This window comes from Sinocyclocheilus anshuiensis, unplaced genomic scaffold (genome assembly GCF_001515605.1).
Source record: "Sinocyclocheilus anshuiensis isolate Anshui unplaced genomic scaffold, SAMN03320099.WGS_v1.1 scaffold52, whole genome shotgun sequence".
Taxonomy (NCBI): domain Eukaryota; kingdom Metazoa; phylum Chordata; class Actinopteri; order Cypriniformes; family Cyprinidae; genus Sinocyclocheilus; species Sinocyclocheilus anshuiensis.
The window spans coordinates 95,817-112,836 of record NW_015554055.1 but is presented as its reverse complement, the minus strand read 5'-3'; the positions used below and the strand labels follow the sequence as shown (position 1 = coordinate 112,836).

General features: G+C 36.2%; 1 protein-coding gene across 1 annotated transcript in view; it reads right to left on the bottom strand.

The window, feature by feature from the left end:
• Window positions 1–17,020, bottom strand: part of LOC107668500 (glutamate receptor ionotropic, delta-1-like) — a 91,770-nt gene that overhangs the window by 30,116 nt on the left and 44,634 nt on the right. The window contains exons 3-6 of the mRNA XM_016460387.1: window positions 12,501–12,554; window positions 7,884–8,057; window positions 799–960; window positions 515–634 (exon numbers count right to left, since the gene is read on the bottom strand). Of these exons, the coding sequence (XP_016315873.1) occupies window positions 515–634; window positions 799–960; window positions 7,884–8,057; window positions 12,501–12,554 (510 nt within the window). The remainder of the gene's footprint in view (window positions 1–514; window positions 635–798; window positions 961–7,883; window positions 8,058–12,500; window positions 12,555–17,020) is intronic.

Sequence of the window (17,020 nt, the reverse complement as noted above, 5' to 3'; positions counted from 1 at the left end):
TTCTTCTTCTGCATTCTACTGTACAGACGTAAATTTACTTTCCCTTCAGCCTGAGGCTTATTCATTTCACTTTTGGTGTGAAAAGGCTTTTATATTTGCCAAAAATAGTTATTTTAAAATCAAACAAGCAACCCCTGTCCAGATTTAAAAAGTAATGCAAAAGTAACATAACGCATTACTTTCCATAAAAAGTAACTAAGTAATGTAATTAGTTACTTTTTTATGGAGTAACGCAATATTGTAATGCATTACTTTTAAAAGTAACTTTCCCCAACACTGATTATAACCGCACTTATTTTATGCCTCAAATGTCCCTTGCATTAGTATAAAACACATGTGCATACCATTTTTGAACAAGACAGCAACCAAGTTGAGAAAGATCGGGAAAATCATTGCAATATGGTCTGGGTTTCCTGACATAACATGGCACATCAAGCTGTTTAAATAATCTGATTTATGTCATTTGTTAGTTATTGATGAAGTAACTTCATTCTTCCACAACATTTCCACTCACCCGCTTTACATCTTTTCCAAACGTCTCACTGTAACTGGTCCCTAGGATCTCAAACTGGACATGAGAGTTCGCTCCATTGCTTCGGAAGTCCATTAAACCAGTAAGCCCAGAAATCCGCCCCTGAAAAGAATGACAAATACAACTTCTGTTCAGAAAGAGATACATCATTTAAACCAGACCAGTTTTGTTGAATGCTACTGAACTTCAGCAGGCTGAATTGAAGAAAATTGAACCAGATCAAATTAAGCATAAGTGAGATGAATTGTACTTTAGTGACTTTAGACCTTTTGGATTGTGTCTAGCATGGACCAGCCTCCATTCCAGGGTTTGGTTGACTTCCTCATGCAGTTCAGACTGGCCATGCTGTGCCACTTCCTGTCCTCTAATTTCCGGTAGAAGGCATTGGCCAACATCAGCACACTGTCGTACAAGTACAGGCTAGACACCTAGAGACATAAACAACAAACAAATGCTGTGATTACTTTACATGCACATCATACACTTAATAACCTGACAATGTATAAAGTCATGTAAACACCTTAAAGGAATAGTTCTCCCAAAAATGAAAATTATTTTATCATTTACTCACCCTCATGTATGACTTTCTTGACACTCCAGTCCAGTAGGTGGCAAAAATGTTAACCCACTTCTTCTCATGTTTTAATTGCATATCAACTTTTAAAAAATGTAACTTCCGCCACCTACCAGACTGGAGTGTGAAGTGCTGGATGGTACAAATGAAAGCAGAAATTTACTACACAATTTAATCTTCAGACCTGATCCAATCAAATACATTTTTCATGACATGTTCTCCTTTTGAGCTCTGCAAAAGATAGAGTCATACAGGTTTGGAACAACGTAAGAGTGAGAAAATGGTGTCAGCAGTTCAATTTTACGGTATTATATCAGTTGTAAAGATCCTAAATGGTTTATGCACAATCCAATCAGCACTTACATTTTTTTCTTTATATTACAGTTTATGATTTGTGTGGATATCCATTTAGTAATTGACAAAAAAAATAAATAAAATAAAATAAATAAATAAATAAATAAATAGAATAGAATTGAATCATATAAGCATGTTTTTCTTGACTTTGTCAGGTTTTTATAATAATAGTTATCAGTGTTGTACATGTCAACACATTCAATCCCTAATAAAGGCATCTACGCTAGAGTTTACATGAGAGAACAATGCAAATCCTTTGACTTTGATGTGAATGGTGCATTATAATGGGTTTCTGAAAGTGACACTTCATCATGAAACCAAAGCATCCACTGACTAATGAAAGGTCCTGTTGTACTTTCAGAAATCCATTTCGGATAACTACTTGATTGCAAATTAAAATGGCTCTTTTCACAACCTCTAAAAAAACAATCTTGTGCATTGCTGTCTGTCAAATGCTCTGTCAGTTTCTCCAAGTGTGTAGGTGGCCGAAGCCTAAAAGTAGGGATGCACCGATACCGATACTAGTATCGTATCGGGCCCGATACTGAGCTCCTGTACTCGTACTCGTACTCGTTAAAATGCCCCGATACCAAACGCCGATGTCACACAGCATGAGATAAGTGCCATATTCAGACAAAGAAACACCGAACACAGAATAGACAGCAGAATTGAGTTATTAGAGATTAAGGATGTCTACGAAGTATATGTATGCAATGAATATAATGTTAAACATTCAGTATTAACGCCTGTATAGCTGATGTGCGCGAGCTGATAAGCAAAGCACGCTGAGTGGATTGAGCGCGCGGCGACACAGATGCGCGAGCTTGTCGAGTGAATATATCTTTCTCACAGACATCACTGGAAAGTTTGAATTCGGTCAGATATGTCAAAAACAAGTAAGTAAAACAATGCACAAGTTACTTAACGGTAGGGAGAGAGAGAGAACGAGAGAGAGCGCACGCACTTCTGTTGTGTGATCTTTGATGTTCACTCACTTAGCACACACATCATTTGGATTAAAACTAAATCATAAAAATAAGACCATTTATATGGGCATTCACTATAAACATCATTTATTTTCAGCCTTAGGCATACACGACTTTCTGGCGAAAGTGAATCTAGCAGCCTGTGTGAAATGCGCTAGGCTGTAGTTGAGGTTTTCATGAAGCTGGGTGACAGCATGCCCAGGAGACTACATGCTGTCATTAAGGCTAAGGGTCACCCGACAAATTATTTATAGTTGTGTAAATACTGTCATACTAACAGCTGTCTGAATAATTTTTGGTTGATTGTAATCCATTACATACCTTTCTATTAAAGTTATCTAACATTATCAAGCTGAATTTGTTCTGACACAGTTTAACTCTGAGTTCTTGTCATATTTTATTACCATTTTCTAAACTATAGCGAATAAACTGTGATAATGTGAGAAATGTTGAAGGTGTCTAAATAAATTTTAGTGTGACTGTATCTATTTGATAAATGAAGTTAACCAACTAATATTATACATACTCTTTTGATTTCTGTACCCAATACTTTAAACATTTTACAAATGCAATAAAAATATCAGTATCTGTACTCGGTATCGGCAAGTACCAAAAATAAAAGTATCGGTATCGGGTGAGTACTGGAAAAAGTGGTATCGGTGCGTCCCTACCTAAAAGATTAAAAAAAGTAACTGAATATTACATTTAGCCATGTACTAAAATTGTTCTCTAAGTTTGTGAAAGACAGATTGCGTGTGTGAATGTGTCTGCTGACTCCCTCTTTGAGACCAAGGAGACCCTCTTTGAGAGCAAGAGGAAAAGAAAGAGCGCTGCAGGAGATTTTTGCATGGCTCTGCTCCTGCAGAGAGCAGCTATCATGCTGAGAGACACCTGGAGAGAGAAAAGACCTGAACAACAGCGCTGTTATCGTCAAGGAGACGAGAGTCTGAGGCCGCACGGCCAAACTCAATGTCCCCTCAGACATGTGATCCTGACAAAACAACACACTTATGAGCAGATCAATGTGGAGAGAGAGAGAGAGAATGAAGGCGTGACTGAGTGAGGAAAGAATGTAAGTGGGGGATGCTGGGAGGAATAAAAAACGTCATTTTACAATGAAGATTACATATTCATCCACTCTCCTTAATAGCTGTCTACAAGACAGAAGAAAGAGCTTCACTCCTGCTGGAGCCAAGACTGCACCCAAACTCTTTTTTTCCAAACCCTTGACCCTTTTCAAATACAAGAAGGAAGGCAAACAGGAATGAATTTGTCTGCCTTCATCCAGTTTGCATCCCTGCTAAGGTTGACAACAGGCCATTATAATACAGAATCATTCTGTATTTAAAGGAAAAGAATTGCATTCAATTTTAAATATGACATGCAGTTTGTCCTTTATTTTAGCATATTGCACCCAATCAACAAAGAGCACTTGTTGCATTTTCTACTGCGTCTATATATTCAGTTTCAAGTGTCAGTGTTAAAAGATAGAAATTGGAATAGAAAGCAAACCAGTAAAGATAGATGTGAAATGATGAGTTCGCTTTTTATGTCAAAGGTACACAATAAAGCCAATCAATACAATTGTAGTGAACTGCACTGGTATTCACTTGATTTATTTTCATTAAAGTCACCATGAAATTAAAATTGTAAATGCTATTTTTATGCAACATTGGAGTGTTTATTATAAATAATTTATCTGTCAACATCATATTTTTTTTTTAAACAAAGTCATATGCTCTCATAATCTTTAATCAAAAACATGCAGTAATAAAGCAAAAGACAATGATCAAAATAATTCTTGGTGGACAAAATCAAGTTCTATCATACAATTTTCTGATTCAAGAAGTCATTTCACTTATATATAAGAAAAGACAAATCGCAATTCCCTTTTTCATGATGATTTTGAATAATTTTGGCCTCTGTATCACCAGTTGTGGTTGAAGCAAAATTTCACTTGTTTTGTGAATCTGGGTAAAGCTGATGACATGTTTTTTTAACACAGATTTTGGTCCCACTTTATTTTAGGGACCAATTCTCACTATTAACTAACAATTAACTACAACTTTTTCCTCAATAAACTCCTAATTTGCTTCTTATTAAGAGTTACTAAAGTAGTTGTTAAGTTTAGAGTAGGATCTAAAGGGATCTAAAATATGGCCATGCAGAATAAGGCATTAATATTTGCTTTTTAAATACTAATAAACAGTCAATAAGCTAGCAATATGCATGCTAATAAGCAACTAATTAATAATGAAATTGGTCTCTAAACTAAAGTGTTGTCCTGATTTTTTTATGTACTCACAATAATGTTAATTACTTTACTAAAAATCTTAGTCTGCATAATGAAGCTGTCTAAATACAAAGCAGTTAAAACTTTAATATGTTCATGTTGAGATATTTATGTACAGCGTTATGGTTGTTTTCTCTAAAGAGCTAAAATGTGCCTAAGCAGAAGATAAACTGACATATATGTTATGGAATGTGACACAATTTAAAAATAGTTTAGTTTTACAACAGATGCAATGACGTTGTAAGCCAAAATCAAAGGAATTGCATCTCAAAAGCATTTTTAGCACTTAATTCAGTCAAGCAGAACTGTATACACAGATATAGCTACATGCGTACAGCTGTGACTGTTTCATTTCAGTTTATTACATGGTCAGCTTGCCACCAATGCTTTACTGAAATCTTAAGTGCCATATGTGGTATAAAGAAATGGAGAGCATTACTTATTTGCTCTGCTGAAGTTGGCAACCCTATCAACAACCCTTCTCACACTTCAGTCATGGTCGTCTGGGTTTACAGCCGAGGCACGATCTGTTTGCTCATGTAAGAGTTATGTGAATGCAGAAAATGCTAATGTGCCCGTGACATAAGATCACATGGTTTTGACCTCTAAGGCTCCTCATTTGTCCGCTAAATGGTGAAGTGACTTCAGAACGCCCTGCCAGATGTTCTATTAGTCAGACATATCCTTGACATGGATTCAAGGCTTTGAAAGACTTGCAAGACTGTGGATGTATGAGTCAAAGCATTTTCCGGCCGCAAGTGAGAAAATATGCTATCGGTTTTAACCGATGTAAAGCAAAGTCTCACACAGTTACAATAACATGAATCGGTGGCTTCACTTCCCTGTGTGCTTCTGTGTGACTGTGAGCTAGATGAAATGATTCCTAACACAGTGTTGAATGACTTGTTTTAAAATAAAGCATGTTCCTCACTAAGAACTGCTGATACCAGGGTGATCAGGATGTTCTTGTGCAATACATTGAAAACTGACTTTCAATTTAGGCTACTAAGAGTCTATAAGAAAGCTATCTGTTAGCATTCACACTTATCTCAATGTCAGTTGCTCAGCTGGCACAGGCACATGCACATGGAAGTACATGATTATAAATCAGATCATTTTCTCATGGGCTTCTTGATTTATTCTCCTGCTCTGTAAATATCATGTCACTAAACACTCTGGAGGTGCAGGAGAATGACAAAGAATGAAATAAAGAAAAATATATAAATGTATTATTTTATTTGATATAAAATACACTACCATTTCCAAAGATTATTTAGTGTTTGTGAGTCTTATGCTCACCAAAGCTGCCTTTGTGTTAAAAAAAAAAAAAAAGTAATATTGTGAAATGTTATTACCATTTTAAATAATTTTCTTTATTTTAATATATTTTAAAATGTAATTTATCCCTGTGATGGCAAAGCTGGATTTTTAGCAGCCATTACTTCAGTCTTTAGTGTCACATGATCGGTCAGAAATAATTTTAATACGTGGATTTGATGCTCAAGGAACATTTCTTATCATTAAAAATGCTGAAAACAGTTGTACTGCTGATCATTTTTGTGGAAACTGTGATTAACTTTTTTGGGATTCTTTACTGTCAATATTGATGAATTTAATTTAATGTGTCCCTGCTAAGGAAAAGTATTAATTTCTTTAAAAAACTAAAATCAATAAAAATTATTGACCCCAAACTTTGAACATTGCAAATAAGTATTTTAAATGTTACTTACAAAAAACTATTTTTTCAGAATTTACAGCTACCTTTGAAAGGCTGTGAATTAAAAAAAATAAAAAAACAGCCAAACTTTCCTTGATCATTGATCCTTGCATGTTTATAGCCTTTCTTAGCATTGTATTTGCTTGTAGAAAAAAATCCATCCATAACAAAACAACTGCCAGTTGCTGTACTAAACATCTAGTAGTAAACATTTTGAGTGTGCAACAATTTCGATGACACAAGCTTTAAATCTGAATGAACAAAACAAAACAACAAAATTAGGACATCAATTAGACAGATAAAAGCACGCCACCCACTGAGCTTTTATTCAGCATTGCGTGAACTGTCAGCATGGCGCGTAGAGACCCGTGGCCCGAGGGCTCGGAATCACAATGCTGCAACTTCTTGAGTTAATTAAAACTAATCTGCCACAGCACAGATTCAATCTCTTACTCTTCAACTTTCAGTGTATCGTTAGCACCAATTGAGGGGCGAGAGGCATCCCTGTGGCTCCTAACATCTCGCACATCTCCTCATCCTTTCTGTAAAGAACTCATTTGTCCTGTTGTGGTGCTGCTTTGGCATTAGCTGGTACGTAACCCCCTTTATTCATGAATTATTGAGACAGTGAGCCCCAGAGAAAAGACACATGGATTTGCCATCTGCTCTAAAAAAAGGAAAATGGATTCTAAGACCCAAACAAGGTTTTCATAGAGCCAGACACAGATACAGTGTTTTAATGTTGTGTAAGGGAGAGGGAACGTTTTCATAATTACAGTGTACCGTCTGTGACTTAACAAGATAATATTTGTTAACGGGTAAAAGCATCAGGGCACAGGCACCTAATCTGAATCAGTCGTGCATAACCTTGTTTTGAATTAAGATTCTAGAGAAATGAAGCGATACAACAAAGAAAATAAACATGACAGTTACTGCAGTCATTATGCAGCCTTGCAGATACTTCCAAACCGCAAATGCAAAGCTATAATGAAAAGACAATTATAGATAAATTCAGACTTGAACTATTGGAGTAAATCTCACTAACACAGTGCAATGAACTCTTTTGCTGCAAGAAAGCAGCTGTCATGTATCTTAATTGTGCTATGAATACAAAATAACCTTTAGTAAAAGGCCACAGAATTGAGATTTCTAGTTGTAAATCATTCTGGTTTTAGCAGCTTATCATCGTCTCGCACAGCTAGCACTTCTGGTCTACAGACTGTCTGAAGCAACTGACTAAAGTCGGTTTGGTTTTGTTTTAATGTGCTCATTGCAGGTATATCTGAAATAGATTATACCACAAAAATAGGCCATCTGATGCTGAAACTGCACTAAAATGACCTGAACTGACCTTGACCTGCAGATCTATTTCTGATGAATGAATGTGAATTCAGTGCGCTCTGAAAAAACGTTGCTAAGAAACGTACCTCTAGAGACTGCAGGTACCCTTCCTGTGGGTCGCAAAGCAGTGAGGAGATGCGATGGTTGTTCCTCATGCAGCGGATGTTGGTGTCCCTCCACAGGGGGAAGATCTGCCGGATCACTGTCATCCGGCCCAGAGCGCTGTGGACAAGCTCCATGATCTCTGTGTCACTAACCTCCTACACTCAGAGACAGACATACACACATACACAAAGGTGTAAAGTGTGAAAACAGACATATTAAAACCTACTGTCACAAAAAAGGGCAACACTTTATAATAAAGTTCATTTGTAAGTCATTTATAAGTGATAAGTTAATGATGAACTAATCATTTACAAAACATAACTATGTGTTCATAAATGATTAATAAGTGGTATGTTAATATTTTATCTATGTTTTGTAGACTAAGTTATAAATCATTTACAAGTGATTAGATAATGATGAACTAATCATTTACAAAAGTGTAAATGACTTTACGTTCACAAATGATTATTAAGTAATATGCTAACGATTTACAAATCTGTCATAAGTTATCTTTAAAAAATAGCATATCATGAAATAATCAAACAGATCCTTAGTATATGGTTAACAAGTTACTAGTTAATATATTATTAATCACTTATTGAAATGTCAACATTGTACTATTATCTCAGTGTTAAAAAGACTCCACGTGTATCAGAGAAGACATCTGTCTACACCCTCACCAGTCAGCCCTTGCATTGCAGTACACACTACACAGTATTCAAAACCTGTTTTGTAAATGCATGAATAAATAATTTACAAAGCTTTCTGCATCCCCTAATCTAAAGAGTAAACTATTCATCACTTGTAAATGTGTTACACATAATTTGTAGCTTTTTCTAACCTGTTACAAATGATCTGTAGGTGTATACAAGGCATTTACAACACTTTCTGCATCCCCTAATCTAAAGTGTAAACTACTCATCAGTTGTAAATAGGATCGAGTCAGCTAGAAACACCAAGGGTTCACACAAAACAAGGGGAGTCTGCTTTTAGCTATTACAGAATGCCGCCCGCAGCTGGAACCAGCTTCCAGAAGAGATCAGATGTGCTAAAACATTAGCCACATTTAAATCCAGACTCAAAACTCATATGTTTAGCTATGCATTTATTGAATGAGCACTGTGCTTTGTCCGAACTGATTGCACTGTATTTTATATATAATCATTTTCTATTTTTAACTGTTTTAAATTCATTTTAAATCAATTTTTAAATAATTTTAAAAGTTTTTAAATTCCTTGTTTTATTGTTGAGATTATTTTTTATGATTATTTTACTTCCTTTTATGTAAAGCACTTTGAATTACCATTGTGTATGAAATGTGCTATATAAATAAACCTGCCTTGCCTTGCCTAAAAAATAAAAATAGCTTTGTCATTTACACACTCTCATGTCTTTAGAAACCTGTATGACTTTCTGGCTTGCCTTTCTCAGTACAATGAAAGTGAACAGTGACCAAGATGTTCAAGCAAGATTATTAAAGTGATATTTCCAGTGAATGACAGCCTGCATTATTTCTCATAACAAGCTATTATATGGGATCAGAATATTAGATATATAAGAGTCATATGGATGATGCTTGTATGCTGCATTTTAGTGAGCAAGCTTGATAACCCTTGGCCTTCATTTACTTTCATTGTAAAAAAGAGAGCAGACATTCATTTTGTTTTTGAGTCACTTTCACTTTATCACTTTAACCATATTACACAATTTAAGACAATTTTTTATATAATACTGGTCAAAACAAGAATCTTTTTAAACATTGCAAGTGTCTTTACTGTCACTTTTGATCAATTTAATATATCCTTGCTGTAAAAAAAAAAGAAATAATTAATTTCTTTTAGAAATGCAATTCTGCATTACAGCATGCCTAAACAGTTCCTCTATTTTCTAAGAAACAACGCAGGACTTAGAAATGAGCTTTTGACTCACTGACCTTTATAAATGGAGTACATTCAGGTCATACAATGACTTTGATCTTACAAAATATCTTTCTATAATCTTGGAAGCAGTCTAAATGCTGGTGTTTGGACAAAAAAAGAAAAAGAAAAAAAAAAGGTAGCAGGAGAATATACAGAGATCACAGTGCTGAGATGACTCACAGTGTGGAATGCTGGGAGTTCATAAGCAACCTCCAAACACATTAAATCAAAACAGGCCAGCCCACCATATAAATGATCTCTGATACACATCCCTGGTGAAGGTATTAATTATTAATTTATTCATGACTATAAAACATTTTACTGATCAACTGATCAAGGTGATATTAAGCAGAGTCAGGACTTCTGATGTCACTGTCTCTAATTAAATCACTGCAGATGTTTGAATCCCTGAACATACTGCATGAAATCTGTCATTTAATTAAACTTCAAGCGCTTGTGAAAGTAAAAGAATATTCTGACATCTATTAATGGTCATAACCCCTGAAAATAACTGAAGATACATCTGTACAGGAGCTTGGGCTTAATGAAGCGATGACATTACAGGGAAAACAAATTAAACCCCCCATGTTTCATTTCAATTATTTCCAGTAAAATTATTTATTTATCATCCTTGTTATGTTAATCATTCATTTGGAACTGGACTTTGTGTTCTAAACACTAATAAACAAAGTCCAGTTCAAAATGAATGAACTTTACCAGACGTTCTGCCATGACCTTGATGGATGAAAACTGCAGAGGCTTAATTTGTGTTCTTTGGTGTTGTGGTGACCTTCATGTCGGCTTTGTGTCAAGGCACAAGCAAATTACTCAGCTTCAATTCAGAATAAGAGATAGACAGAAGCATCACAGCAATGTGACTCAGTGAACATTTAAACCTTTCCTGCCTCGAGGTAATGCATCGCGAGTTTCTCTCTTTTACCATTTCTAGGTTGAATGTGACTGTGCTTTAATTTGATCACACGGAAACCTGACTATGCAAATGAGCAAATATGAAATGAGGAGAGCTGAAAACAGGATTAGGATTAGAGACACATATTAAAAAACAAAACCACTACAGTAAAAGAGCCCTATATAATTTACATACGTTAGAACATTTACATTTCACGTCTAGTAACTAAGAGTGCACGTACTGTATATCGTTACAGTCAATTTTATGAGAAGTGCACTCTTGTGAGAAAATTACCTTTTTTTTTTTTTTTATACTTTTTTTTTTCCAATCTTGAAAAGTGTGTGCTGATTGAAGTGGAGCATGACAGCATGTTTTGGATGCTCTTTATGGAATAAGTGGGCAGATCCTATGACTTAATGTCTCATATGCCTGAAGCAAGTTTAGTCAGCACGATACAGGGTCATATACTAGAAGAGAGAGAAAAAGACAGAGAGATGCACTACATGGCCTGACGTGGCCATCCCCTACGGAATAGCAGGTTTTGCTAAACCTATTTCAAGAAAGTGCATAAAATTAATGCAGTCTTCATAGACAAACACACATACCTGCAGCCATTTTCCAAAAATGAAACATAATTTGGTCACCTTCATGTCTTTCCAAACCTGTATGACTTTTTGCTCCAGTGGAACACAAAAGGAGATGCTTAGCTAAATGTCTAAGCTTTTTTCATACAGTGAAAGTACACATTTTCATATTTTCCAAGTAATATTTTAACTGAATGACAACTGGTGTTTTCATACACCAAGTTATCATATGGGTTCAGAAGATAGAATTATATCATAAGTCATATGGACTACTTTTATTATGCTTGTATGGTGCATTTTGTCCTTTTTAACACTCCTAGTCCCCATCCACTTTCACTGTATTAAAGAGAGCACCTCTGATACTCATATCTTTTTGCCATTTTTTGGAATTGCCTTTTTTAAATGTGTCCAAATGGGATCACAACCCTTTTTCTGCTGAAAAACCTTTCCAGAAGAGTGAAAGCTCTTATATAGGTAAGGTAAGGGATGCCTCTTCTCCATGTGAATGGTTTTGAAATCATATTTGTTTGGCCATGTAGTGTAGATGGATACAGAGAGATAGACAAAGTGTTTTTGTATAAGCTTGTAGTGTGCTGTAAATTTTAAACTCAAGTATGACTTTGTCATATTGTCAGGTAGTCCCAGAGAAGCAATGTAAAAGCAAAGTTTTCTTTCTCTCTCTCTCTGTGCATAAAAATACACTGTCTGATGCTTTTTTGTCTTATTGTGTAGAATTTTCTCTTGGTGTCAACACATCTAACAGAATCAGAGTTTTTATGCCATTCAGCCCACAGCCATGCTCTCTGTCTTATTGAGTACTGCACTCAGTTCTTATTGGGCTAGACTTGCTGTGCTCAGCTCTCATTGGTTCTTGTAGGGCCAGACTCTCATTAGGTCTTGCTTCCACATCCAGTCCTCAGTCAACAGAGTGAGGGAGAGAGAGGAATAAGGAGAGCAAAACGGTGGCTCAGAGTCGTGCCAGTGCAATAATCCACTGTCAGCTTTGCTCTAGCATGGTGACAGCATATTACATACTGAATGAGAGATGTGCCACATATCAAACACTGTAAGTTGAAATTGGATATGACGACAGCAGACTGAATTTGGGCTGTTTTCAGGAACTGACTGCCAACAGCTTCGAAGTCGATCCCTCTTTTCTGAAACATATTATGAATGTGTGCTTACCTCATTTGCGTACACCCAGTGACTATCTTTGGATGCTAGATTCGTTTCCACTGCCTGCAGAAAAAAAAGACAAAAGAATGCAGAAAAATTACTGTGATGAAAATAAACAAATCTTCTTGGTCTGCATACAAAAAATTATAAGCTCAATCATGGCGCACAGAGAGCCAAGGACACTCTTTTAAAAAAGTACTTTTGTGAAACAAAGAAACATTAAAAGTTGATTTTCAACTTTTCAGAAGACATTTTGAGTTCTTCAAAAATTAGAATTTCTGCTTCCTGTAGCAACGTAAAAAGATAACTTTGCATCTGTCAGAGTCACACTTCTTGCATCTTTGCTGATACCAAAATAGAGAACAAAGTGCAGCACAAATGGGGTCGGTGGAAACGATTGACTTTAAACACATTTATGGAATAATGCAATCTTAAAAGGATAGTTCATCTTTTGACAATTCCGCCATCATTTACTCGCCCTGTATTTCTTTCTTCTGAAGATAACAAAGGAGGTTATCTTGAAGAACTTTGGTAACCCAAACTGTTTTTGGGTACTGTTTTTGGGAACTTTGGTAACCCAAACTGTTACCATTGACTATATCTACTGTATGAACAAAAAACACTGAGAATTTTTTTTCCAAATACCTTCTTTTATGTTCCACAGAAGAAAAAAATAGAAACGACATGTGGATGAGTAAATGATGACAAAATATTTGTTTTTGGGTGAACTATCCCTTTCGGTTGCAGGGACAGTACATAGTACAGAATTCCTAAGAAATGCAGTCCTGTGGGTAGAAATGCAATGAAATCACAACCTGTCAATGAAATGGAATAGCAATTGTTGGATATCTGGTTGTGAATCTTGACAGTGGCCACAGTGGAACATCTACATTATGTGAGATAGGAACACCTGCAGAGGGACAGACTGGCTTTCATGTTTAGGGAGTAGATATTGGACTAACCGCAGGCAGTAATGAAGCGATAAGACCACATTGCAGGAGACTGATCAAAAACGTTCCTTATCAAACATCCTGTCCAGGTTCAATATAGGTGCATTCTATACAGAAAGAGATAGTGGGAGTGTATTTCTATGTCAGACACAAATAGATGAAACACAAAAAAACTAATTTTCCTGCTCAAGCTGCATTTCAAAGTACACATCGGATGCTGGAAAAGATAAAAAAAAAACAGCTGGAGGTTGGAACGCCGCTTGCATGCATGCTTCAAAACAATAGAGAGTGTCTTGGTGGTTCTTTACATCAACATGAAAAAAATATTGATCCGAGTTCTTCTACTGAATTGCACTCGGATGTGCAGCACAGCACATGCACCACATGTGCTTCAGTCCAAGGGAGTGAATCACAGTCTTGCACTATGCTGGAAAGAGCAAGTGCATTGAAACAAGTGCAAGTGCATTGCTTTTCAATCTATGCTTCCTGTTGTGCAACCAGTCAAACCCAGACCATAACATCATATTATGAATTTATATATGTTAGTACAGGGTAATCCCCAAAGTCATAACCAAATTCCCTTGCTTTCTGCAGTACGTTATATTGCAACTCTTTCTCTCTTGCTTGCAATAGATCAGAACAACAGGAGTTTCCATGACTGCAATCCTGTTCTACAACGACAAGGAAGAAAAGGGAGCCTCGCTGACTTATTCAACTGAAACTCCTGATTTCATGAAGAAGACAGCTTTTGATCCCTTCATTCTTCATCTCAACCTTCAAAGCATTTTTATGCCTTTTTGTACTGTGACATCTTTTCCACTGCAAAAACTGTGACGTTATTAAGCAGAAACTGGGATCGCTTCCTTCACCACCATCACTTTATACCATGAATCAAGGAGAGAACATACAGTAGCACATGATCCAACTTCAATGGTAAATGAATTGAAAATGTGAGGCAAAGTAGGTTAGAAAAAGGAGGTTTACATGGGGTGCACAACAGCTTTTGAATAATACAACTATCTTTTTATTTAGCTTTATTAAGCAACATGTAGACTTATAAAAATAACATTACTGTTCTACAAAATTAGAGACAGCATCACTTAAGGAACGACAATCAAGACGTAATAACTGCAAGTGTACTACCCAGTCAACAATTTGATCCTGAGGATCACAGTATGAGGATCGATTGAACTCACAATGAGCTCACCTATTACTCACACTGTGAGGATCACAGTATGAAGATCGTTTGAGTTCATAATGAGCTCATATTCTACTCACACTGTGAGGATCACAGTATGAGGATCGTTTGAGTTCATAATGAGCTCACCTATTACTCACACTGTGAGGATCGCAGTATGAGGATCGTTTGAGTTCATAATGAGCTCATGTATTACTCACACTGTGAGGATCACAGTATGAGGATAGTTTGAGTTCATAATGAGCTCACCTATTACTCACACTGTGAGGATCACAGTATGAGTATAGTTTGAGTTCACAATGAGCTCACCTATTACTCACACTCTGAGTTCTGTTATTTGACTGTCAATTTATATTTTTTTCACTACAGCAAGACTGTTTTGAAGCTGAGCTGGTGAAAACTGCTGTTTGTTTGCTGTTGCTAGACTACCACATTAAGGAAAGTGTAAAATGCATCCCAATTTAACTTCATTAACAGTGTAAATGTTTTAAGATGGAACTGAATTTTAGTTTTATTTAACGGACTGACAGTCCGCCTTCTAGCTCCAGTCTTTGGGTATGAGAAAAGAAAAGATGCGCCATTTCATGCTGATTCCATAAAAACACTTTTCACAATTCTAGAACTGCTTTGGAGTGTATCTGATTGCTGTTATTTCACATGTAAATGATAAAATCTACAAAACAGTACAGTTGTTCTTTCTTTTAAGTCTTTGCATTTAATTTTATTCAAAATTTAGAAACTATCAGCTATTCAAAATTTATTGAATTTATCAATAACTTTTTAACCCAACAGTTGGGTTAGTCCATATTTGACCCAACATTGGGTTGAAACAACCCAGCATTTTTTAGAGTGTAGATGCACAAGAACGTAATTACATAAGGGGGTCATTAAAATTAATAGTATTGATCTGTTTCAAAATTATTACTGACCTATTCTACCAAACTGTCTCTCTTGGTCAATTTGTGTTGTTGTCTTCAAACTAAAATCAATAGGACAGTCCACAGCATTTAATAGCTCACAAATTCCTGCTTTTTGTTAAGAGACTTCCAGAAATCGTGACCGTTATCTGGCTATATATAAGTGAAATTGTTGGTTGAAAGCAGTTGCATTTCTTCCAGCTTTTGAGCACTGATTGCAATGTCCCGTCTCCAGCTGTGGTGAACCTTGAACAAGACGAGCAGCAGCACTTTCTAAGCAGTGATTTTCTATAAAAAACCCATTCGTTTTCTTTCTATCATTTCATCACACATGCATCATACATGAGTCCTTGTAAAATGTTAAGAAATGCTAGCGGATCGATGCATTGCCTTGATAAAGAAAAACATCTAGCCTTTTCTGTGCCCCATTATCATTTAACAATTAATGGAGCTCAGATAGCATAGTGTTCCCAAGGTCATGGATTTGATCGCCAGGACTGATAAAATGCATCTATGCATCTTCCAAATACATAAATGCAACAATAAAAAAATTATCATTCACAAGGTTCTCCTCAAATATATGTCTTTCTGTAAACTTTGCACAGTTGTTTTCATTAACATTACATGCACTCCCAGGTCTGCTACGGCCTGCCCTCTGTACCTGTTTGCCTCAATAATGCGTGCCCACTGCAAAGGTGGGCAAAGCTGCCAAATCAAGGGCTGATGAGAACTGAGCTGGGATTTGAGCTGTCCATCAAAATATGGATGTGTGTACACAAATAAAGACCTGTGGCAAAGGAAAAAATAAATATGTTCTTGGTGAGTGGAAGCACGTATATATATCGCTCTCAGATGGCAATAACAAAACATTTCAAAACACCTCCATAATTCAATTCTCACTGGCAGAAGAAGCATAAAGGAATAAATGCATCAGTTGAAGTGGATGCACACTTTGAAATGAAATCCAGTCTGCTATCTGCAGTGTTTCTTTCCTGATTCGCCTCATCACATAACCTGCCTGTTTCGGAAAGGGGGGAAAAAAAACCCTGTCTGTTTCAGTTCTGCATTGATTTAATTGATTTTCTTACTGCTGCAGCTTGCAAGAAAGTGCAAATATTGTGTTCTGGTAAAAATATGAACAACACTAAAAAGGACAAACATGAGCCTAAACATGTCAGTTGCACCAGCAACGTTCTCCCTCTGCTTTTTCATAATGAATAATGATTCTGAAGTTCAGAATTAAACAGCTCGTGAAAAAGGCTGTGCCCTTGAAAGATGCTGTGCAAAGATCAGTTCTCACTTTCTCAGCTGTAGGTTCAAAAAGGCATAAAGAAAATAAAAAATACTCGGTTTTCCAGATGGGAAAATCTCATGGTCAATTTGAGGAGGAATAGGTCTTATGAAAGTTTGATGTCTAAACTCACATTCACTCAGGGTCAACAGCCTTACACAGGAGAAAGATGC